This window comes from Manis javanica, chromosome 1 (assembly GCF_040802235.1).
Source record: "Manis javanica isolate MJ-LG chromosome 1, MJ_LKY, whole genome shotgun sequence".
In the NCBI taxonomy this organism is placed as follows: Eukaryota; Metazoa; Chordata; class Mammalia; order Pholidota; family Manidae; genus Manis; species Manis javanica.
Genome location: NC_133156.1, coordinates 101175926 through 101194901, shown reverse-complemented (window position 1 = coordinate 101194901; position 18976 = coordinate 101175926). Strand labels below are relative to the sequence as shown.

At 37.3% G+C, this 18976-nt stretch overlaps 2 protein-coding genes across 6 annotated transcripts in view; one reads left to right on the top strand and one right to left on the bottom strand.

Annotated features, from left to right (window-relative positions):
• Positions 1-16546, bottom strand: part of SREK1IP1 (SREK1 interacting protein 1) — a 50336-nt gene extending 33790 nt beyond the window's left edge. The window contains exons 1-2 of one of the 2 annotated variants that reach the window (XM_073235764.1): positions 16359-16546; positions 6566-6613 (exon numbers count right to left, since the gene is read on the bottom strand). In XM_073235764.1, coding sequence (XP_073091865.1) covers positions 6566-6613; positions 16359-16371 — 61 coding nt within the window. In that variant the 5' untranslated portion in view covers positions 16372-16546. The remainder of the gene's footprint in view (positions 1-6565; positions 6614-16358) is intronic. The other variant, XM_017670839.3, reaches the window with a different exon arrangement.
• A 217-nt stretch (positions 16547-16763) lies between these two features.
• The window catches only part of CWC27 (CWC27 spliceosome associated cyclophilin), a 213946-nt gene continuing 211733 nt past the window's right edge, over positions 16764-18976 (top strand). For all 4 annotated transcript variants that reach the window (XM_073235715.1, XM_037013614.2, XM_037013611.2 and 1 more), the window contains exon 1: positions 16764-17012. In XM_073235715.1, the coding sequence (XP_073091816.1) occupies positions 16971-17012 (42 nt within the window). In that variant the 5' untranslated portion in view covers positions 16764-16970. The remainder of the gene's footprint in view (positions 17013-18976) is intronic.

Genomic DNA, 18976 nt, shown 5'->3' with positions numbered 1-18976 from the left:
ATTTTTATTCCAGCACTTAAGGATTTCCCTTTCATTCTCTAAATGAAAAGAGCTGGGTTATTTTCATAAATGGAAAAGACAATCCTCAAATTCATACAGAAATGCAAGGGGCCCTGGGTAGCCAAAACAATCTCTAAAAGGAACAAATGTGGACTTCCTGATTTCAAAATTTACCACAAAGCTATAGCAATCCAAACATGGTGATATGTCATAGGATAAATGACTGGAACAGAATTTAGAGTTTAGAAATAAACCCATACATATATGGTCAGCTGATTTTTGACAAGAGTGTTAAGTCCATTCAGTGGGGAAAGAATAGTTTCTTCAACAGATGGTGCTATGTATTTGCACATGCAAAAGAGTGAAGTTGGACACTTCACCTCACATAATGTGAAAAAAAGACTCAAAATGGATCAAGGGCCGTAACAATGTAAGAGCTAAAATCATAAAACTCTTAGAAAGCATAGGGATAAGTCTTCATGACCTTGGATTTGACAATGGATTCTTAGAAATAAAACACCAACAACACAGCAGAAAAAGAAAAAATTGAGAAATTCAACATCATCAAAATTTAAAACTTTTATGCAAAGAAATTATTATGAAAGCAAAAAGACAAACTACAGAATGGGAGAAAATATTTGTGAATTATATATCTGACAGGGTTTAATATCCAGTATATACACAACAATTACAACTCAAGGAAAACAAGACAACTCAGTTGAAAAATGAGTAAAAGACTTGAATAGACAATTCTCTAAAGAAGATGCATAAATAGCCAATAAGACCATGAAAAGATGCTCAACATCATTCATTATTAGGGAAATACAAATCAAAGCCACAGTGAGATATGACTTCACATCTACTAGCATGGCTACAATTTTAAAAAAAGAAAAGGGAAAATAAGTGTTGGCAAGGATGTGGAGAAACTGGAACTGTCACACATTTCTGGTGGGAATGTAAAATGATGCAGCTGCTATGGAAGACAGCTTGGCAGCTCCTCAAAAAACTGAACATAGATGACCCTACATTCTACTCCTCTGTATACACCCAAAAGCACTGAGAAAGGGACTCACATAGATACTTGTATATCAGTGTTCATTACCACATTATTCATAATAGCCAAAAGGTGAAAACAACCCTAGTGCCTACTGACAGATGAATGGATAAACAAAATGTGGTATATCATACAATGAAATACTATTCAACCATAAAAAGGAACAAAGTCAAGATACACGCTATAACATGGATGAACTTTGAAATTTTGTTAAGGGAAATAATCCAGAAACAAAAGGGCAAATATTGTATGACGCTACTTATATGAATTATCTAGAACAGCCATATTCATAGAGATAGAAAGTAGGTAAGAGGTTACCAGGGCCTGAGGGAAGGGAGGAGTGGGGGGGGTTTAGTGCCTAATGGTTACAGAATTTGTTTATAGTGATGAAAAAGTTTTGGAATAGGTAATGGTGATGGTTGTACAACATTGGTAATGTCACTTATGTCACTGAATTATATACCTAAAAATGATTAGAATGGCAAATTTATGTTATATATATTGTACCCTAATTTTTTTCAATGGCAGAAAAAAGGACCATGGCATAGTGTAAAGTCTTACAGATAACCAGATTTCAGTGTCCAGTTTTCTCACTTAATAATAGAGAAATACTCCTAGGCCTGCTTCCTGATTTGTAACACTTAACTTATTTAACCTTCACAACAACTTTATGGAACTAGGTACTACAGTTATCTCATTTTGCAAACAGGAAACTGAAGCACAGAGCAGTTAAATAACTTTCATAAAAGCACATAGCTAGTAAGTACCAGCTGAAGTTTGTACCAAGGCAGTCTGGGGCCACAGCCATAAAAATGGAGACAATGAAACCTATGTCATAGGGTCATTTTAAGAATGAAAAGCAATAATTATATCTTCAAAGTGTTTAGTCCAGACCCTAGCACAAAGAAGGTATTCAATACATGGTACCAGGTTAAGACCATTTATTGTACCAATAAAAACAAATGTATATTCTCCCTGGTCCTCATTTAAGAAGTGGCTATGTGGGCAACTTCAAGTGCCAGGTACAGTTTCATTTAGACTGTGCAAATATATATCTGTCAGTGTATAAAAAGAACTCTTGTTTTAAAATTAGAGTGTTCATGTGCTTATTTCTTGGCCTACAGAGTGTATAGAATATGCTAACAACTGCTAACTTAACCAGGCTTTGGCTCAACCTAAAGTCCTCAGTTTTAAAAATAAAAGAGCTACCTTATTTTACCTCTTTACCTTCCATAGGTGTGGATGGACAGCCTAAAGTGCTAGATGATTTTTCTCAGTTCCTTGACATTCTAGATGCTTGTATCACCTGGAACTGTTCCACTTCTGAATTTTTAAAACTCCAGTATTACACTGACTATAACTATTTATCCTTCTAGCTTTCTCATTTCCTTACGTCCAGGCATACACCTGTTTGTTTTTTTATTAAAGTATCATTGCTATACAATCTTATGGTGGTTTCAAATACACAACACAGTGGTTCAACAGTTACGCATATTATCAAATCCTTAACTCCTCCAGTATGGCATAGGCCTGTTTTTGAATCTCATTTAGGCCTTCAGTCACTCATCTCATTTTCTCCTAGTCTATGAAACCTCTCATTCCTGACTTTCTGAACACTTTTTATAAGCCTCTTTGGCTTTCATATACTTGTTCCTCCACTGTATCTTACTATAAAACAACAAATCTGGCTCAAAAGCTATGCTTCATTTGGGCTGTGCTTATCCTTGGGCAGTCAACCAATGCTTGAGTACAATCACACATCCATAGACCTGAACACAGACACAAAGTATTTCATTTTTCATCTGTCCTTGGTCAACTGCCTCTCCTACTTTCCTCAGTGACTTTTCCAAACTTATGCCTGACTTTTTTCATTCTTCAACCACTTCCCTGTTTCATCCAGTGCCCCCTCTCCAAACAGACAATCCTACCTCCTAATTTCCACAAAAAATTATGACCACCAGGCAGTGGCTCCTTCTACTTTCTGTGTCCACTCTTGAAAATATTCATACCTAGTCTCATGTAGTTCTCTTCAAACTTAAGAGGTATCCATGTCATGCCTTGGAGGAACTTGCTTAATCTTTTGTCCACATTATCTGTAACATATCCTTTAATATCCTTTCAGTCTATATTAACATTAGATGTCTTAAATATAAAACCCTCCATTCATCCCACATTGTAGGAATTTTTTCAATATGTGCCTGCTATGATCTAAATGTTTGTATCCCTCCCAAATTCATGTAGAAATTCTAACCTCCAAAGGTGATGGATTAGGTGGTGGGCCTTTGGGTGGTGATAGGTCATGAGGGTGGTACCCTCATGAATGGGATTCGGTCCTTATAAAAGACCTCAGAGAGAACTCCAGCCCTTTCTGGTATGTGAGGATAAAATGAAAAGCCTGTGACCAGGAAGAGGGCCCTCACCAGACCATGCTGGCATCCAGACCTCAGATGTCCAGCCTCAGGAACTGTGGGCAACAAATTTGTTGTTTATAAACATGTAGCCTGTGGTATAAAAATCATTATAATAGCCAATGGAATGGGAGAGTGTCCTATTTTTCTCAAATAAATTTCTTGAAACCCATGACTATATAGGCTCTATCCACTTTTTTATTTCTCATCTTTCATGCCTGAATCTACATTTTACTTCATGGCCTAAAACTGCTTAAACAGACCTTGCTAAGGTCAGCAAAGCATCCTCCTTGAGAGATCCAGTGAACTTGTTCAATCCTTTTCTTACAAATCCTAATTGTCGCACTGGGCATGTTCCCCTCAGCAGTGAAGATCCTTACTCCTCGGCTTGCGCGGCCTGTGACATTCCCGTCCTGCTTCTCCTGGGCTGCACCTTCCTGCTGAGTTTTCCTCAGCTCTTACCTGCATATTTTACCCAACCAAGAATCTGTTACTAATTGCTTCAAAATCTGTTTACATATTATGCAGGCCAAAACATACAAATATGGAAAAAAAAGAGTGGTTGTCTCTATGAAACAAAGTTGTACTTTGGAAAGTCTTGATTTATGAATTGCTTTCAAAAAGCACTTATCAAATTAGACACTGGCAAAAAGGCTAAAAGGGAAAAAAATCTACAACAATGAAAAAGGTACCTGTTTCTCAAAGGGGGCGGAGGTACCACTGGCATTTTGGGCCACACAATTCTTCATTGTCTAAGATGGTCCTAACACATTGCAGGAAGTTTATAATCCCAGGGCCCTGCATACTAAATAAATATCACACTGCTCTCCTCCACCCTGTTACAGAGAACTAAAAACACCTCCACAGATTTCTAGGGAGGCAGCATTATCCTTAGTTGATAACTAATTATAGATTACAAGTATCTTAACTGCTTGCCCATCTTTGAAAAAGAGGTATAAGAAGTAGAAAATGCATTCAAAAGACTGTGTGTAACACCAATTAGCAGACCAACCAAAGAAAACCTCATGGCTATTCATTAATAGATTAGTATTTTAAGTTAAATGTAACATTAAAGGTATTTAGGTATGTTTTTATTTCCTGCTGGGGTGCTCAAATGCTCAATACTGAGTCTACATAATGAACTTCTTTTAAGCATATTTTCTGAGAACTATCATAATTATGTGAGACCCTTATTTCACAGGCAAAGGCTTAGTGCTTTTGCAGCTTTTAGATATTCAGAAGTTGCCAACCTAAAAAAAATTTGAATAAAACTCATTAGAGAAATAACCATTCTTCTGAGAAAGCTCTGAGGGAAGAAACTGCCATGAAAAAATGAGATCCACATTATCTGGTAACACATTCATCCTTAACTTCAAACTTTTTTAAACAACAATATAACCACTACTGAAACATACTGACAATAAAATTTTTTTCAATCAAGTATTAAAAAAATTTTGATTGTATAATCTGAATCACTATTTTCACAATAGACAACAGTCCTTTGTAATTGACAAATATCCATGTATTTTTAGGCATTAAAGCATTTCAAAGGATTTTGGTGACATTTTCTTACCTCTGTAGATTCTGGCCTCCAGATAACAGATAATTTTTAAAATGCAATCTATCAGAAAGAGGTATATATTGAGTAGTTCTTCATCTCTAACAGTTTTAAGATGTAAACTTAACCCAAAAGGAAAATATTACTAAGCTTGCCACAGGAGACAAGTTAGAAATTGTTTAATAACTTAATCACTAAAATCAAAGATCTGAATAATAAAGCAGAAGGAACTAAACTTGGGAAGACTGTCAAAACTATTTGCTTATACTTGGCCTCTCTAAAAAAATTCTCATTATTAGAGATGCTTCCATCATTGTCTAAAATCAAATGGCAATAAGAAGTCTAGATCAACAAAATATTCTATTTCCAAACACTTTCCTTAAGTTAAAAGAAGATACTGACATTGGTTAGCAGACTGGGAAATCCATTTTAGATACTGCAGTGAATACAATGTTTATATATATAGAGGGCCCTTAAGTCTTGAATAAAGAAATGAGAAATAGAAATCAGCAAGGATTGAAAAAAAGTAAACAAAGCAGAAATAACTATAAGCAAATTTCAAAAACAGAAAAGAGTTCATTGTGTTCATTTCTTGCATGCAAGTACATTCTTCAGGAATTTTTATTTATATGAAGGATATACATACCTATGCACCAACTTTTACTAACTGAGCAAACTTCCCTTGAACCAGGTTTCAGCCTTTGCTTAGAGGCATACTAGGTTTTCCCTGCATGCTTTCATTCTGGGCCCTTCTAAAGGAGATTTAAGCACTGAGTGCTCTCATCACATATTCTGTCTCACCTAAATCTTTTATTTTAAATCACCTTTACTTGTTAAAAAGTAACAGTTCCATGAATTGGAATATTAACATTACTCTAGCCTCATTTGTATGGTCTCTAAACATCTTAGACAACAGCAAATGCTACTGTTACACCTGTTACCAAATCTTTAGGAGTTGTTACATTTAACTAGAGAAATGATATTTGTTTATACTACATGACTACAAATTTAGAGTATATAATTAATTGCACATGCTGAAGTTTACTTTTCCACTCCATTAATCATAATGAGATTAATGATTGTTTAATCAGGTTTTTGCCAGTGAGCAAAAATCTGGGACCAAATCGCTCTTATAAAAAGTAAATTCAGCAAGTAGGAAAACCCTACATAATAGTTTTCCTTGCTTTCCCTCTCTTCACCTAGTGTCTAGAAGAATAAGGAATAAACAAAGAAGTACATAAGTGCTTTTTCTTAAAAATGTTTTCTCCAGATTCCTAAATCTATTACTCCACTTGTACTTCATGACATCTGTGCCAGTTACAGATAGTTTATATATAGTGTATAGTCACCTGTCACAAAGTCTGTAGAAGGGAAGAAAAGTGAATATTTAGTGTTGATAGAGGAATTTCTGAATCATCTGCAACCCTGAATTAAACAACAGGGCTAAAGGACTATGCCCAGGGCCTTGAAATCAGAATGCTAAATCATATTGCCCAAAGAGACAATGATTCACTATACAAAATGTTTATTTTTCAATGTACTTACGGTAGCCACATTTTTTACAGCCTGCTCGGACACTGTCCTTGTTGCAACCTGAAATACAATTGGATAACATTTTAGGTGACATATAAACAAAAGCATAAAAATGTCATCACATGAAAAAGCTAAGAAAATTGCTTGTAGAATTTATTTCTTAAAAAAAAAAAAATCCCTGACCGATCTTAGTACCACTACTCAATTGTAATGATTATTAGAAATCATTGGAAAGCCAGCTTACTCAAATTATTTTCCTTGACAAATACTTAAAGAACAAATTTTTCTCTAATTAAACATAAATGAAGTATTATAGTCAAGACCTTACACATTCCAGGAATTCTCTAACACTGAGGAAGAAATTCCAGGATATTTCACCCTGTCCCTCAAATGTGAAATAATTACTTTACTAGATACATATGTGTGAACATTCAGGTTAGTAGATATTTTTCTGCATTCACTTAGAAGAAAAAAAAGTTGAATTTCTTAAAAGAATTGGTTTAACTCCAGAAAAATACTTCAATTTCTAGGTATTATAAGAAACACCTCAATTTAGCATTTAAATTTGACAAGAGAAAATAAATTAGTCACATATTCAGTCTTCAATGTTTAGAAATATTTACAGTGTCTCTATAATTAGTGGTACAGGCAGGTAATATTGAAGATACAAATAACAGATGAAATAAATTAAAATTGACTTTTTTTTTCATTTACCATCTATCATTTTTAAGTATACAATTCAGTGGCATTAAGTGCATTCAAATGTTGTACAACCACTGCCACTGTCTGTACTCATTAAACAATAAAGGGCCATTCCCCCTCCCTCTCGCTCCTGGTGATCTCTGTTCTACCCTCTGTCTCTATGAATCTGCCTATTCTAGGTATTCCAATGTGTAAGCTCTTGACTGTAACAGAATCATACAATATTTGTCCTTTGGCGTTTGGCTTATTTTACTTAGCATTATGTTTTCAAGCTTCATCCATATATTAGCAATCAGAATTTCATTCTTTTTAATGGCTGAATGAATAATATTCCATTACATGGTTGAAACTGATTTTAACCTATTATAAGATTATCAACCAATCAGAGGGCAGTACAATATGGTATTGGTCTATTTCCTTAATGAAGGATATGACCTAAACATTTCAAATGGAGATATCCCAATATAATAAAGTACATAAAGTACAAATATAGTACAGTGCTAATTAAACAAAATCATTTTCAAACCATTTAATGGTATAACATCAAAACATGAAAGATTTTTCCCACATTCCAATTTTAATTTAAAATATACAATATTGAGTTGTTCTAATAAAAATAGTCAATTCTGTTATAATGCTTGTTTTAAAAACATGAATTTATTCCAATAAAACTGATATGAGGGAATAATTGAGTATAACGTGACTTTTGTTCACAGAAAAATACTAAGTGAATGCAGAAAACTGTATCCAGTTGCTCCAAGCCTCACAGAAATATAGAGGATACACATGGACATGCCCCAAAATATTTCTAGTGACTCAGTTTACCATGTGTGTTGTGAACAGCACCCATCCACATCTGGTATCACACCCTCCATCGGATTCATACTATCACCTTCCTATCATCACTTCAGAACGACTCACAAGCTGTAATTCCTCAGAATTCCACTGCCACAGCAAGCGTCAGGTCTTTTAAAAGATAAAGTGCCCTACTTATTATAGTATTTATGTACCATTTAACCAATTAATATGAGCAAAACCGTGCTGTTTTTATTAGGTTTCTGTGATTTTGCCTATCACTGATGAAATTTTTGAGGGTTGTGTCCCAACCCCTTTTTTTCTCATAAACCTTGTGGTTTCTGTTACATAGTGTAGGATCAATACACGCTGCATTGCAGCAGAACTGTGAATAAAATTGGATTAATAAAATCTGAAGCTCTTTCATTATAAAATGAAATGTTGGGGAAAAAGCTCAGGAAATCCGGGTCAATGTTAAGTCCGTTTCCACAGAAACCAAAGACACTGAATAATACTGAACAAAACTGTGGTAAATGCACCATTACCATTCCCACAATAAATGAAAAATGTTGTAATGGCCAGATCCAAAACGATCACATCTCAGCATGTGTTAGGAATTAACTCATTTATGACTAAAGACACTGACAAAACACCAATTCAAGTTATTTCATATTTTTGGAATGAACAAAATATAAAGCTTTCAGAGCAGGTCATCTTCTTTAATAAAGCTGTAACTTTTATATGAAAGACAAACATTAAAAGAACTCTAAATAAATTAACTCTGTATCAGCTATTTCCTCACCAGCCTGGTTCATATAAACTTTAAGCTTCATTTGTCTGTAAGTTTCATGACTGCCCTGCTACCTGAATGCTTCTATCTAGGACTTTCAATCTGAAGCAACTGACACAATAAATCTGAGATGAGTGACACAATGAAGTGAGGGCGGTTAATTCATTTTGCTATGAGGATCCGGTTTCTAGTGCAGTGAGGCAAAGGCAGAAGCCCTACCAGGTCTGGGCTTGTGCAGGACCTTGGCTATTCTTTTCTTTGGTCTTGTCTGTTTTCTAAGCCTTATTAACCTTTGCTTAGATTCTGTGAGCTCCGTGATCTGTTTCCTTTTCTGCTTAAATTAACTAAGCAGTTTCTATTGTTTGGCACAAGAACTCTGCTGATAACAGTGGTAACTGAAACCCACATCAAATTAAATAGCAAGGCCAGATTGTGAGGCCCTTAGTCTGATGAGTTGTCCATTTTCCCATTTTAGGTTCTCATGCTGTTCTCTGTTGCACTCTTCAGAGTTTGCTAAGGGTATTCAGAGTGATAGAGTTTGACTGTCTTGAAATGTTTCTTCATGATCAGGATCTACAATCCAAAAACCACTAATTAAAAACTAAATCTGACTACATAAACATCTGAATAACAAAGACAACCAAAAGCAAACTCAAAAGACACAAAAACTTGGGAAAAAATATTGCAACACAGCAACAACAAAGGGCAACGATCCCTTCTATATAAAACCCAGCAAATCAGTAAAAGACAAATAAACATTAAGAAAAAAAATAGGCAAAAGAGCTGAATAAAAGTTCATAGAAAAGGTAATAGAAACGTATTGAAACATATGGAGAGATGCTCAGGTTTATTCATAATACATGAAATGTACATTAAAATCTATCATGGGATTTCATTTTCACTTAGCAGAATAGCAAAGACTGAAAACATTAAAGAATGGATGGGGGGACATACTCCAGTGCATTGCTGGTAGGAGTGAAAATTAATACAATTAGTACAAAAGCTATCAGAACTATAAATCTACATACTCCTTTGACCCAGAACTTTCACATCTGGGAATGAATCTTACTCATTTATTTGCACAAATGCACACTGACTTATGTACAGTTATTCACTGTAGCACAATTTGTAATTAAGAATAGAAATAATTTAGAAATGATTCAAAAATAAATAAATAATGGTATGAAAGAAAGAGGATGGTTTTCACATAATGATATGTGATGATCTCTAAGATATATTAAAGAGAAAGCAAGGTGTAGAATGGTATGATGCCATTTGCATAAAAAGATTGCATTAAAATTGATATAAATATAACTATGTAACTATACAATATACACTATATATATAGATTTTATTTGTAGATGGAGATATGTAAAAACATCTCCATAAGGATATACATTGGTTACCCGAAGAAAGGAGAACTGGGTCCAGGGGGAGAAATGGTGAGAGACATGTCACTATATACATTTGGTACCTTTAGAATTTAAAACATGAGTGAATTGCCTTCTGAAAAACCAAACCAAAATACCTCCCTCTAACAAAACAAACGCTAACACTTTTAAGTTGTTATGCAAGTATTCTTTGACAAAAGGCAGTGATTTCACTCACAAATTCTTCAGAGAAGCTATGTTGCAAATTTTCAATAAAATTTTATTAATTATGGCTTTAGGAACAAATTTAAGAGGTCTTTATTTTTTATTATTTGTTAAATATTAACAAAGGCTCACTCTGTATCTGGAACTCTAACATTAAACAACTTGAGTGGTGGGAAGGGCACAACTGGCCCTTTAACTCCCATAACTTAAAGGAACAGAGAACACCAGTTTCTCTAGATTCTGGACCATGCCAGACATTTCAGTATATAGTTCAGTGTGTAGCATAGCGCAGTCACTAGGGGGTCCTCAAAAAATATTTGTTGCTTTGAGGTTATAAACTTATATATTTCAGCCATTGGGTATCAGTAACTTCTGTAACTCCCACTGCCAGCTATGAAACTAGATAGTGTCTGCAGTGTCACTGGCCTATCAGAGGCATGACAAGCACTAGAAAAACAGAAGAAGGTTAACAACAGAAGTCAAAATAATGGTTGCTGGGCAGGGAAGGGGGAAATGACAGATGCACAGGGAATTTTCTGGGGTGATAGAAATAGTAAAAAACTTGATCTGGGTAGTAAGTAGATATATGTAACTTTCTTCAACCTGTACACTTGTGATTTGTGCATTTTATTTTAACATATGTAAATTACACCTTAGTAAATAAAATAGCATAAAAGAAAAGGAAAAAAAAAAGTCGGGCAAAGAAGGAAAAGAAAAGAGAAAGGTCAGAGAAGGCCAAAACAGCAGGGACAAAGATAAAGGGAATGAGAAAACGTGAGCACAAGGGATGGAGTGGCCCTGGCAGTTGCTTCTGGTTGTTCAATGGCCCCCAAAGTTGTGGCAAGCCATCATATTGACCTAAATTTATTTTCCTGAAATTTCACATCATGTATGTTTCCAAAATCAACAATTGAGTCACAGTGATCAACAATTGAGTAGCAGTGATCTTGGAACTTAATATTATATTTCTCTTTATTTCAGGTTTGGGAGAAGCTGGTCAAAGCTTTCTTACATTAAAATATTTTTTACAATCATTTAAATTTAAAAGTCAACAGCTTAACTAAATTTTCTTTTATTAAGTAATTAAAAATTGCAATTGCCTCTGTCCATTCATTTTTAATTTGATTAGATTCAATTAGATTAGATTCCTTTTCTGTTTTGTAACACTCTAAGTTTTACATTTGGTATTATAATTTCAATTACCATAATCTGGGGCACTTAAAAAGAACTTCAGTTTCTTCTGCTTTTAAAATTCAAATTGTGCCAGGTTTTATATCACATAGGTGCTAATATCTATGTATGTATTCTGCTAAAGTTGAATGCAAAGTAAAATTCTAAATATTTAAACTTCTCTAGTGCTTTACAGTAAGAATTTATAGATTTATACATATAAGTTTTTCTTTGGGATCCCCAAATATTGAACTGAAGGCAAAGTAGAAAGAACAGAAATTAAAAATTCTTTATTAATTAAAAAAATAGGTTAAGTGGGATTTTGATGTAAATATTTTGAAAGAACATACATCCTCACCCTCAGTTAAAAATGCTTTCATGATCATTTGGTCTTCAGAAGAAGAGATAAAGAGTTGCTTAAGCTATGATGTGAAAAAAGCTAACAATTAAGTAAACGTATAAAATGCTTTCACCCCCTTGGCTCACAAAATACAAACTGTGAAGATAAAAAGCTATAGGTATTACCAGTTTAAGATAAGAAGAGACATGGAGAAGTTTAATTTATTTCACAAATAGAATAAAAAGACTGCTGTCTAGTTTAGACTGGTATTTATTAGATCCTGTTCAGCAACAATTCTAATGACCAACCCTCTATTGTTTATCTTTGATGGGCATAACTCTGAACTGGATGGTAAGCCATATAGATGAATATCGTTCCTACACTTAAGGATACTATAATTCACTAGGTTATTCTAGGATAATATATGATAGAATGTGCCAGTGTAAAAGACACACAGCTCTAATAATGAGCAGGAAGGATGAGCAAATGAGACTTTAAGCTGAGAGATCAGGACAGCTTTCCACAGTTAAGACACGGACAATACAGGAGGAACAGTGATAACAAAAAGTATGTAGGTAGAAAATCACATTAGAGTTTCTGGGAAGAGTTGACCATGTCAGACTATTGTATAAAGCTTGAGAGGAGTAGTGGGAGGAAAGGAGAGCAAGAGAGATTTGGCCATGCTTACGAGTGTGCACTTCATTCTTGTAGAAAAAGGGATCTTTGGCAACAAAACTGTTTAGAAGTGAAAAAAAGCTTAGTCGTCAACTCCTTCATTATAAAGACAAGGAAATTGAGCCTCAGAAAGTTCAGTCACTCGAAGAGAAATACAAAATTCACAAATTGGGTCAAGAACTAAGCTCCTGCTCCCAGGAATGACAGGGTCAGATATATGATTTGGGAAAATTATTTCAGCAGCAACGTGCAGCATAGACCAGGCAGAAACATTATAAATCGTATAGTTTGTGAGTGGAAAGAAACTGGATGTGGTGTAATTTAGAATTCTTCTATTACTAAGATGCTACAGTATTGTGCCTTAAGAATCTGACTGATTTGCCAAATATAGTGTTAATTTGGCTAGAGAAAATTCCCTATCTTGACTCCACACAGATTTCACTGAAGGAATGAAAAGAGTTTTTGTGCCAACCACATCAGTAACACACACTGCCACTTGCACTGGGTCAACTCTTCATGGGGAATGGTGAATCATTACCATGAACATCAGAACCGATTTCAACAAATTAGGGAAAAGCAGCTTTTAAAAGATAGTAAACTTTGCTGAAACCTGTGTTTAAATGTCATTTCTTTAATAGTAACTAAGAGCCTATGATTTCCCAAACTAAAAGGCCATGCATTTCATTGTGTTACCTACATAATGGTACAGCTTACACACAATGCTGTGGAAAACAGCTGAAGGGGGTGACCATAAAATAGGCGAGGCTGACTTTCCTTTGTGGAAAGCAGCTTTGTTATTTTATAGTCATACCTTGTAATAATCACCAGCAGGACCACCCAAGAAATGCCATGCTAAATCCATATGAGCATTATACCTAAAATTAAAAGAGCATAACATAATACTTGTCCTTTTTGATAATTATCTCAAAAGGTTTCTGATGGAGTCCTATTTTCCTTTAATAGACTATCTGGATCGATCACCCAAGAAATTATCTTAACATTTGCTGTATCTATATTTTCCAATAGCACTTGCATTGTATTTATACATGCTGCCATGCCTATTATCTCAATTTTTGCTGGGTTTAAACAGCTTAGCTAAGTCTTGCCATCTAGCTTAATGGCACAATTTAAGATTATTACACTTCGAAGCATTACTTTGAATTGAAAGAAGGTTAAACTGGTCTAAGTTTAAAGGAATTTCAATAAGGACTTAATTCACTTTTGTCCTACTAGGTAGCACATTTTCGTTTCTATGCTTAAGTTTTGTGAAGGTGCAGATTGTGACATGGCATCCCCCACAGTGGCTACACCATGTAGGTATTCAAACACACTTGCTCAGGTAATGAACGACCACGGCAGCAGGTCAGCTTTGGAGGCAGCGATCTGACACAAAGATCACCAGGGTGACTGGGATTATCAGGATGCCTCGGTCATCCACTGTGCAGACTGGCCTTTCTCTGTTGGCCCCTTACATGTTGCTATTGCCAGTCTTTGGCCACTGACCTTCCCTTCAGACTCTACACACTCCACTTGGGCAAAGGCATCCACTTCCATGGCCTTAACTCATTACATGCTGGCTGCTGCCAAACTGTTGTCTTTGACTTTTGCTTCTTTCCTAAACTACAAATTTTATCTTACTGTGTATTAGGTATTTCTGTTCCTTTGTCTGATTATATCTCAATCCCAACCCCACAGTGGAGGTGTCATCATCTCCCTTGGCTCCCTGAAAACCTGCTCCTTCTCAGGTGTTGCCTATATTAATAAACAGCCACACCCAACTGTCTGAGAGTGAAACCCAAGTATACCTCATTTCCTCACATACCCACTAACACTGAATCAAAATTCCTAGAAATCCTATACTAAAAAACGTATCTCCAATCCGCTTCTCTCCTTTCCTACTGAAACCATACCGGAGGTATCATTGTAACTTACCAAAATTACAGTGATGACTTTGCCCTCAAACTAGTTCCCTTTGAATCTACTGTGCAGCTGGAGTATCTTTCTAATATGTGAACCTACTTAAAAACCCTTAAATGGCTTCCTAAGGTGCTTAGGAAGACATCCAAACTCTTTGTCATGGCTTAGAAAGTCCTTTAAGACCTGGCAACACCTTGTAAATTATACTATAACAGGACAACATGAATAAGCACATGGGGTCTAGAGGAGCTAGCCTAACCTGTCACTTACTAGCTGTCATGTAATAGGCAAGTTACAAGGTTTCTCTGTCCCTCAATATCTTCATGTGTAAAATGGAAGTATCTCACAGTGTGGGTGTGAATGTTAAATGAAATAAAATGTAATACTGGACACAGTGTATGACACATCTGACACAGAGTAAATACTTAGTAAATATTAGCTACTGTTACTATTTCTCTAGTTGATTTCTCACTTGTCTTACTTGTATTCTGAGTTCCATGCATTAGAACATCCTTCCTTTCCTCTTCTCACACATTTCTTCTCCCTTTACGTATGCAATCCTCTGGCTGCAACTCCCTCTCCCGGCACTCCACCCCTCCTGCAATTCTTCAGGTCTCATTCTAAATGCCACATCCTCTGCAAAGTCCTTCCGGTCCCTCCTGTCTCCTGTTAGGTGCCCTTATTATGTGACCCTGAAGGCTTTGTATTTTCCTTGCCATCCACTTGTCCTCGTGTTACCTTCTCTCTTCACTGCTAAATTTTAAATTCTGTGTAAAGAGCAGCTGTTTTGCTCACTGTATTCCCAGTGCCTAGCACGCGGTAGGCACTTCGTAAAGATTGCTTTCTGTGAGGGTATCTTTCCTCTCACAATTCCCCCTGTGCTCCTTCCAAAACTTAAGTTGGTAAAGAAGTATAGCCTTCCTGGAACATCTGTCTGCAAAATACAGTTCAGAAAAGGCTGCCCCAGAACGCGGTCAAATAATACTGGGAAGAACAAGTTAAAACAAAGCTGGGCGTCTGAACCACAGCACTTCTGAGTCTCTTACGTATGAAAGTACACTGTGAATCTTCAAGTTGTGTATGTTTGTGTGGGGGTGGGGGTGGTGTATATTTCTCAAAGTATGTCGTGTAATCAGTGTTTTGCAGAACACATCGTGGCAAAAGGCTTTTGAGGGAAAGGCTTCCCTCTACTAGAACTTCCAAGTAAGGTGGTAGCTGTGGACAGGGAATCTCTGAAGCACTGACTTCGCAGGCTTCACTGTTTTAGGTCGGGACACACTGGACCCAATCTGAGCGCTGGAAGGAACTTCAGACATACATTAACAGAGTTCCTTCTCTTATTTTACACATGCAGAAACTGAGGCCCAAAAGGGCAAAGCGACCGGTCCACGACTACAAAGCAACTACATAGAACAGGAAGAGAGAGAAATAGAAGCCCACACGCCCATTTCGTCCCTGCGACTTGCACTACAAACAATGCCTCTGATTTCCCATCTCAAATTTTATTTTCAAGTCACACCAAAGTTAAGGTCAGTTTTTCTCGGCTCGCAGCTGGTTGGCCTACAGTCACTGCCCCCGGCCTCCCCTCCCACCCCCACGATGAGCTTCCAGAGCAGGTGGAGCTTGGCTGGGGCGGGGAGGCAGTTTCTTTCTTTTCTTCAGAGTTTATTTTTGGAGGGTAAACTTCCCCATGTAAACCAAACGAACCTGTTAATTTTAACGCCTGCGCTTAAATCCCCTTGGGCGGTACTCCCCACCCCAGCGCACCCCAACCTCCCCTCCCGTCCCCTTCCTCGCCCCTTCCCCGCCGTTGGGTTTCACCTGGGACGGCCATTGAGCTGGTAAGAAGGGGTCGCAGGAGCCCTCAGCTTTCGAGAGCGCGCTCCCTTCCCGCGGGCCGCGAGCACAACGAACGGCGAGGGCGGCCTCTTCCACCCACGGCGCGGCACCTCCGTGACAGTTAGGGAAGGCCCTTGCTGGAGGCGGAACCAAGTAGCCGCTGATCCAGTTTCCGGAAGACTCACATTGCAGGCCACACATAGTCTGAACCATTACTGCTAGCCTCAGGGGGTGAGTGAGACTTGCCACTCGCGTATAGTGAAGCGAACAGCACCAAGACTTACAGAGTGCTCTTTTAAACATTGTAATACAAATGCAATTAATTTTCGGGGGCTTAATAATCTTTTCTCGTTCCCTGGAGGCCTTCGGAACCCCCTTCTCAGGGTTAGCGGTGGTGGGGTCCGGGAGCAACATGGCGGCGTCCGTGAGGCGCTGCTTTGGGGAAAAAGTAGTGTTCGGTGTCGCTGTCTTGCGGGAATATTGACAGATTGGCGCTTTCCGCTACCACCCGCCTACAGGCAGCCTGTGCTGATAGGTGGGCAGCTTTATCGTCCCCTCTGATTCTCAAAAGCAGGGTCCTGAGCACTAACGAGCATGAGCAACATCTACATCCAGGAGCCTCCCACGAACGGGAAGGTGAGAGCCTCATCTAGGGTACCTGGGCTCCCCAGTGACACCTCACCCATCCAGGGAGTTCTGGGGTCTTAGGGGTGGAAGAGGTCACAAAAAGTTTTGTCCTTACCCTTGCCTCTGAACAAGATTGCATCTAAAACTATCTACTGGCATTTCTCAGCCTATGCTTGAAAAAGTCCTCTGGTGGAGATTTCTCCATCTACCAGTCTTCTGGCCCATTTCTTAATTCAGCCTAACTCACGAAGGCGTTTTCTAGGATCTTAGGTAAAAACTTCAGTACATTTTAAAATTTGGCATAATATTTTGCCTAACTTGGACATCGCTCTTTCTGTATTCATTCTAAAGTCATTTGTTGAACGCCTGCTAGGCAGCGGGGACAGTACTAGGTGCTGGCAATACAAGATGAATGGATAAGCTCTAGTTGTTGCCCTAGAATTGCTTATTGTGTAGTTTGGGAGGCAGGCAGGTAACAAAAAGCCTCTGACATGGTTGGTAGGCTTGCTTACTGAGAGAGGAGCATATTGCTTATGGTAGTACTGAAAAGTGAACAACTGAGCTAGTAGGGGAAAGCTTCATGGAGGAGATATCTTTTGAGCTGGTCATACAACATGAGATGATTATCACTCAGAGAAAGTGGAGAATGGGAAATATTCCCACACTGGAATAGGAGAATGATTTCCTGATTAATTTGATGGTCAAGGTATGTTAGTTCCCCTCAAGGTGTGTTTAATGCATTATGAGGCAGAGGAGTCAGTAGTGGAATAAGTATCACCTGAATTCTTGAACTCAGACTTAGTCTGTATCACATATGAAACGTGATGAACCAGCATAATGGAGAAAATATTGGGACTGAAAGTGTATAGTTGAATTAGGATAGACTAACTTTATCAGATATAAATTCTGTTGCATGACTGTATCATATGTTATTCATGCAATCTTCTATTGATTGACATTTTGGTGATATAATGGAGGGAATTTGAAAACAAAACCCAAAATATTGTAACTGGTATCCCCAGGAAAAGTTTTAGGGGGTATTTTGGGCAGAGCAATTCTTTTAATTCTTTGTGGTTTGTACTTTTCCCCACTCCTCACCCCTACCTCATGTCGTTGTGAAAACCCAGAGTACCTATCTCTTCATGTTTCCAAATTGGTTGGGGTGTGATATCACCCTCAGTTGATAAACACTGGTAGAGATTGAATACAATGATCACCCTGCTAGGCAGGGCCTTCAAACTTGCTGTTCTTCTCTTTAGTATACTCTGACCTTTTCAGATGTCACCTTAGCAGATAGGCCTTCCCTATCTACTCAAAAGTGGCAAACCTCATTCATATCCTGCTTCCCAGCATACCCTGGCCCCCTTAAGTTCTTCAGTTTTTTCTACAGTACTTATAATTTATTTTTTAATATCCCTCACCTTCCCCCCACTAGATTGCAAGCACTATGAGCACAGAGACCAGCATCTAGAATGATACTTTGACACATGGTAGTAGGAGTTCAAATATGTACTGAATTAATGAATGACTGCATGCATTAATACTATGTTTCTCTGATTCTGAGAAGTATTAAACATAAGCGAATTTGATGTTATACTTCTGCTGGTCAAGGGCAGTCTTAGTAGTTTTACTCTGGAGGACGATTTGACATAGTCATAAAGATGAAAAGCTTTAACGAAGATACATGCCTGAACAGGAGATGTTTCATTCAGCAAATATTTTTTGAGCACATAGAACATGCCAGGCACTGTGCTGGGTTTTAGGGATACAGTAGAAAGAAAAACTAGTATTGTCCCTATTATCGTGGAGTCAGTTAAGTGAAATACATATCGATCAAATAATCCTGCAAATAAGAGTATGTAAACTGATAAATACTCTCTTTCTTCTGAACAGAAGTGGGCTGAGGGAGAGCATCAGGTGTGGCCCAACTTTTCCTTCAAAAACAGTTTGGGACTTTTTCCAAATAAGGCTGA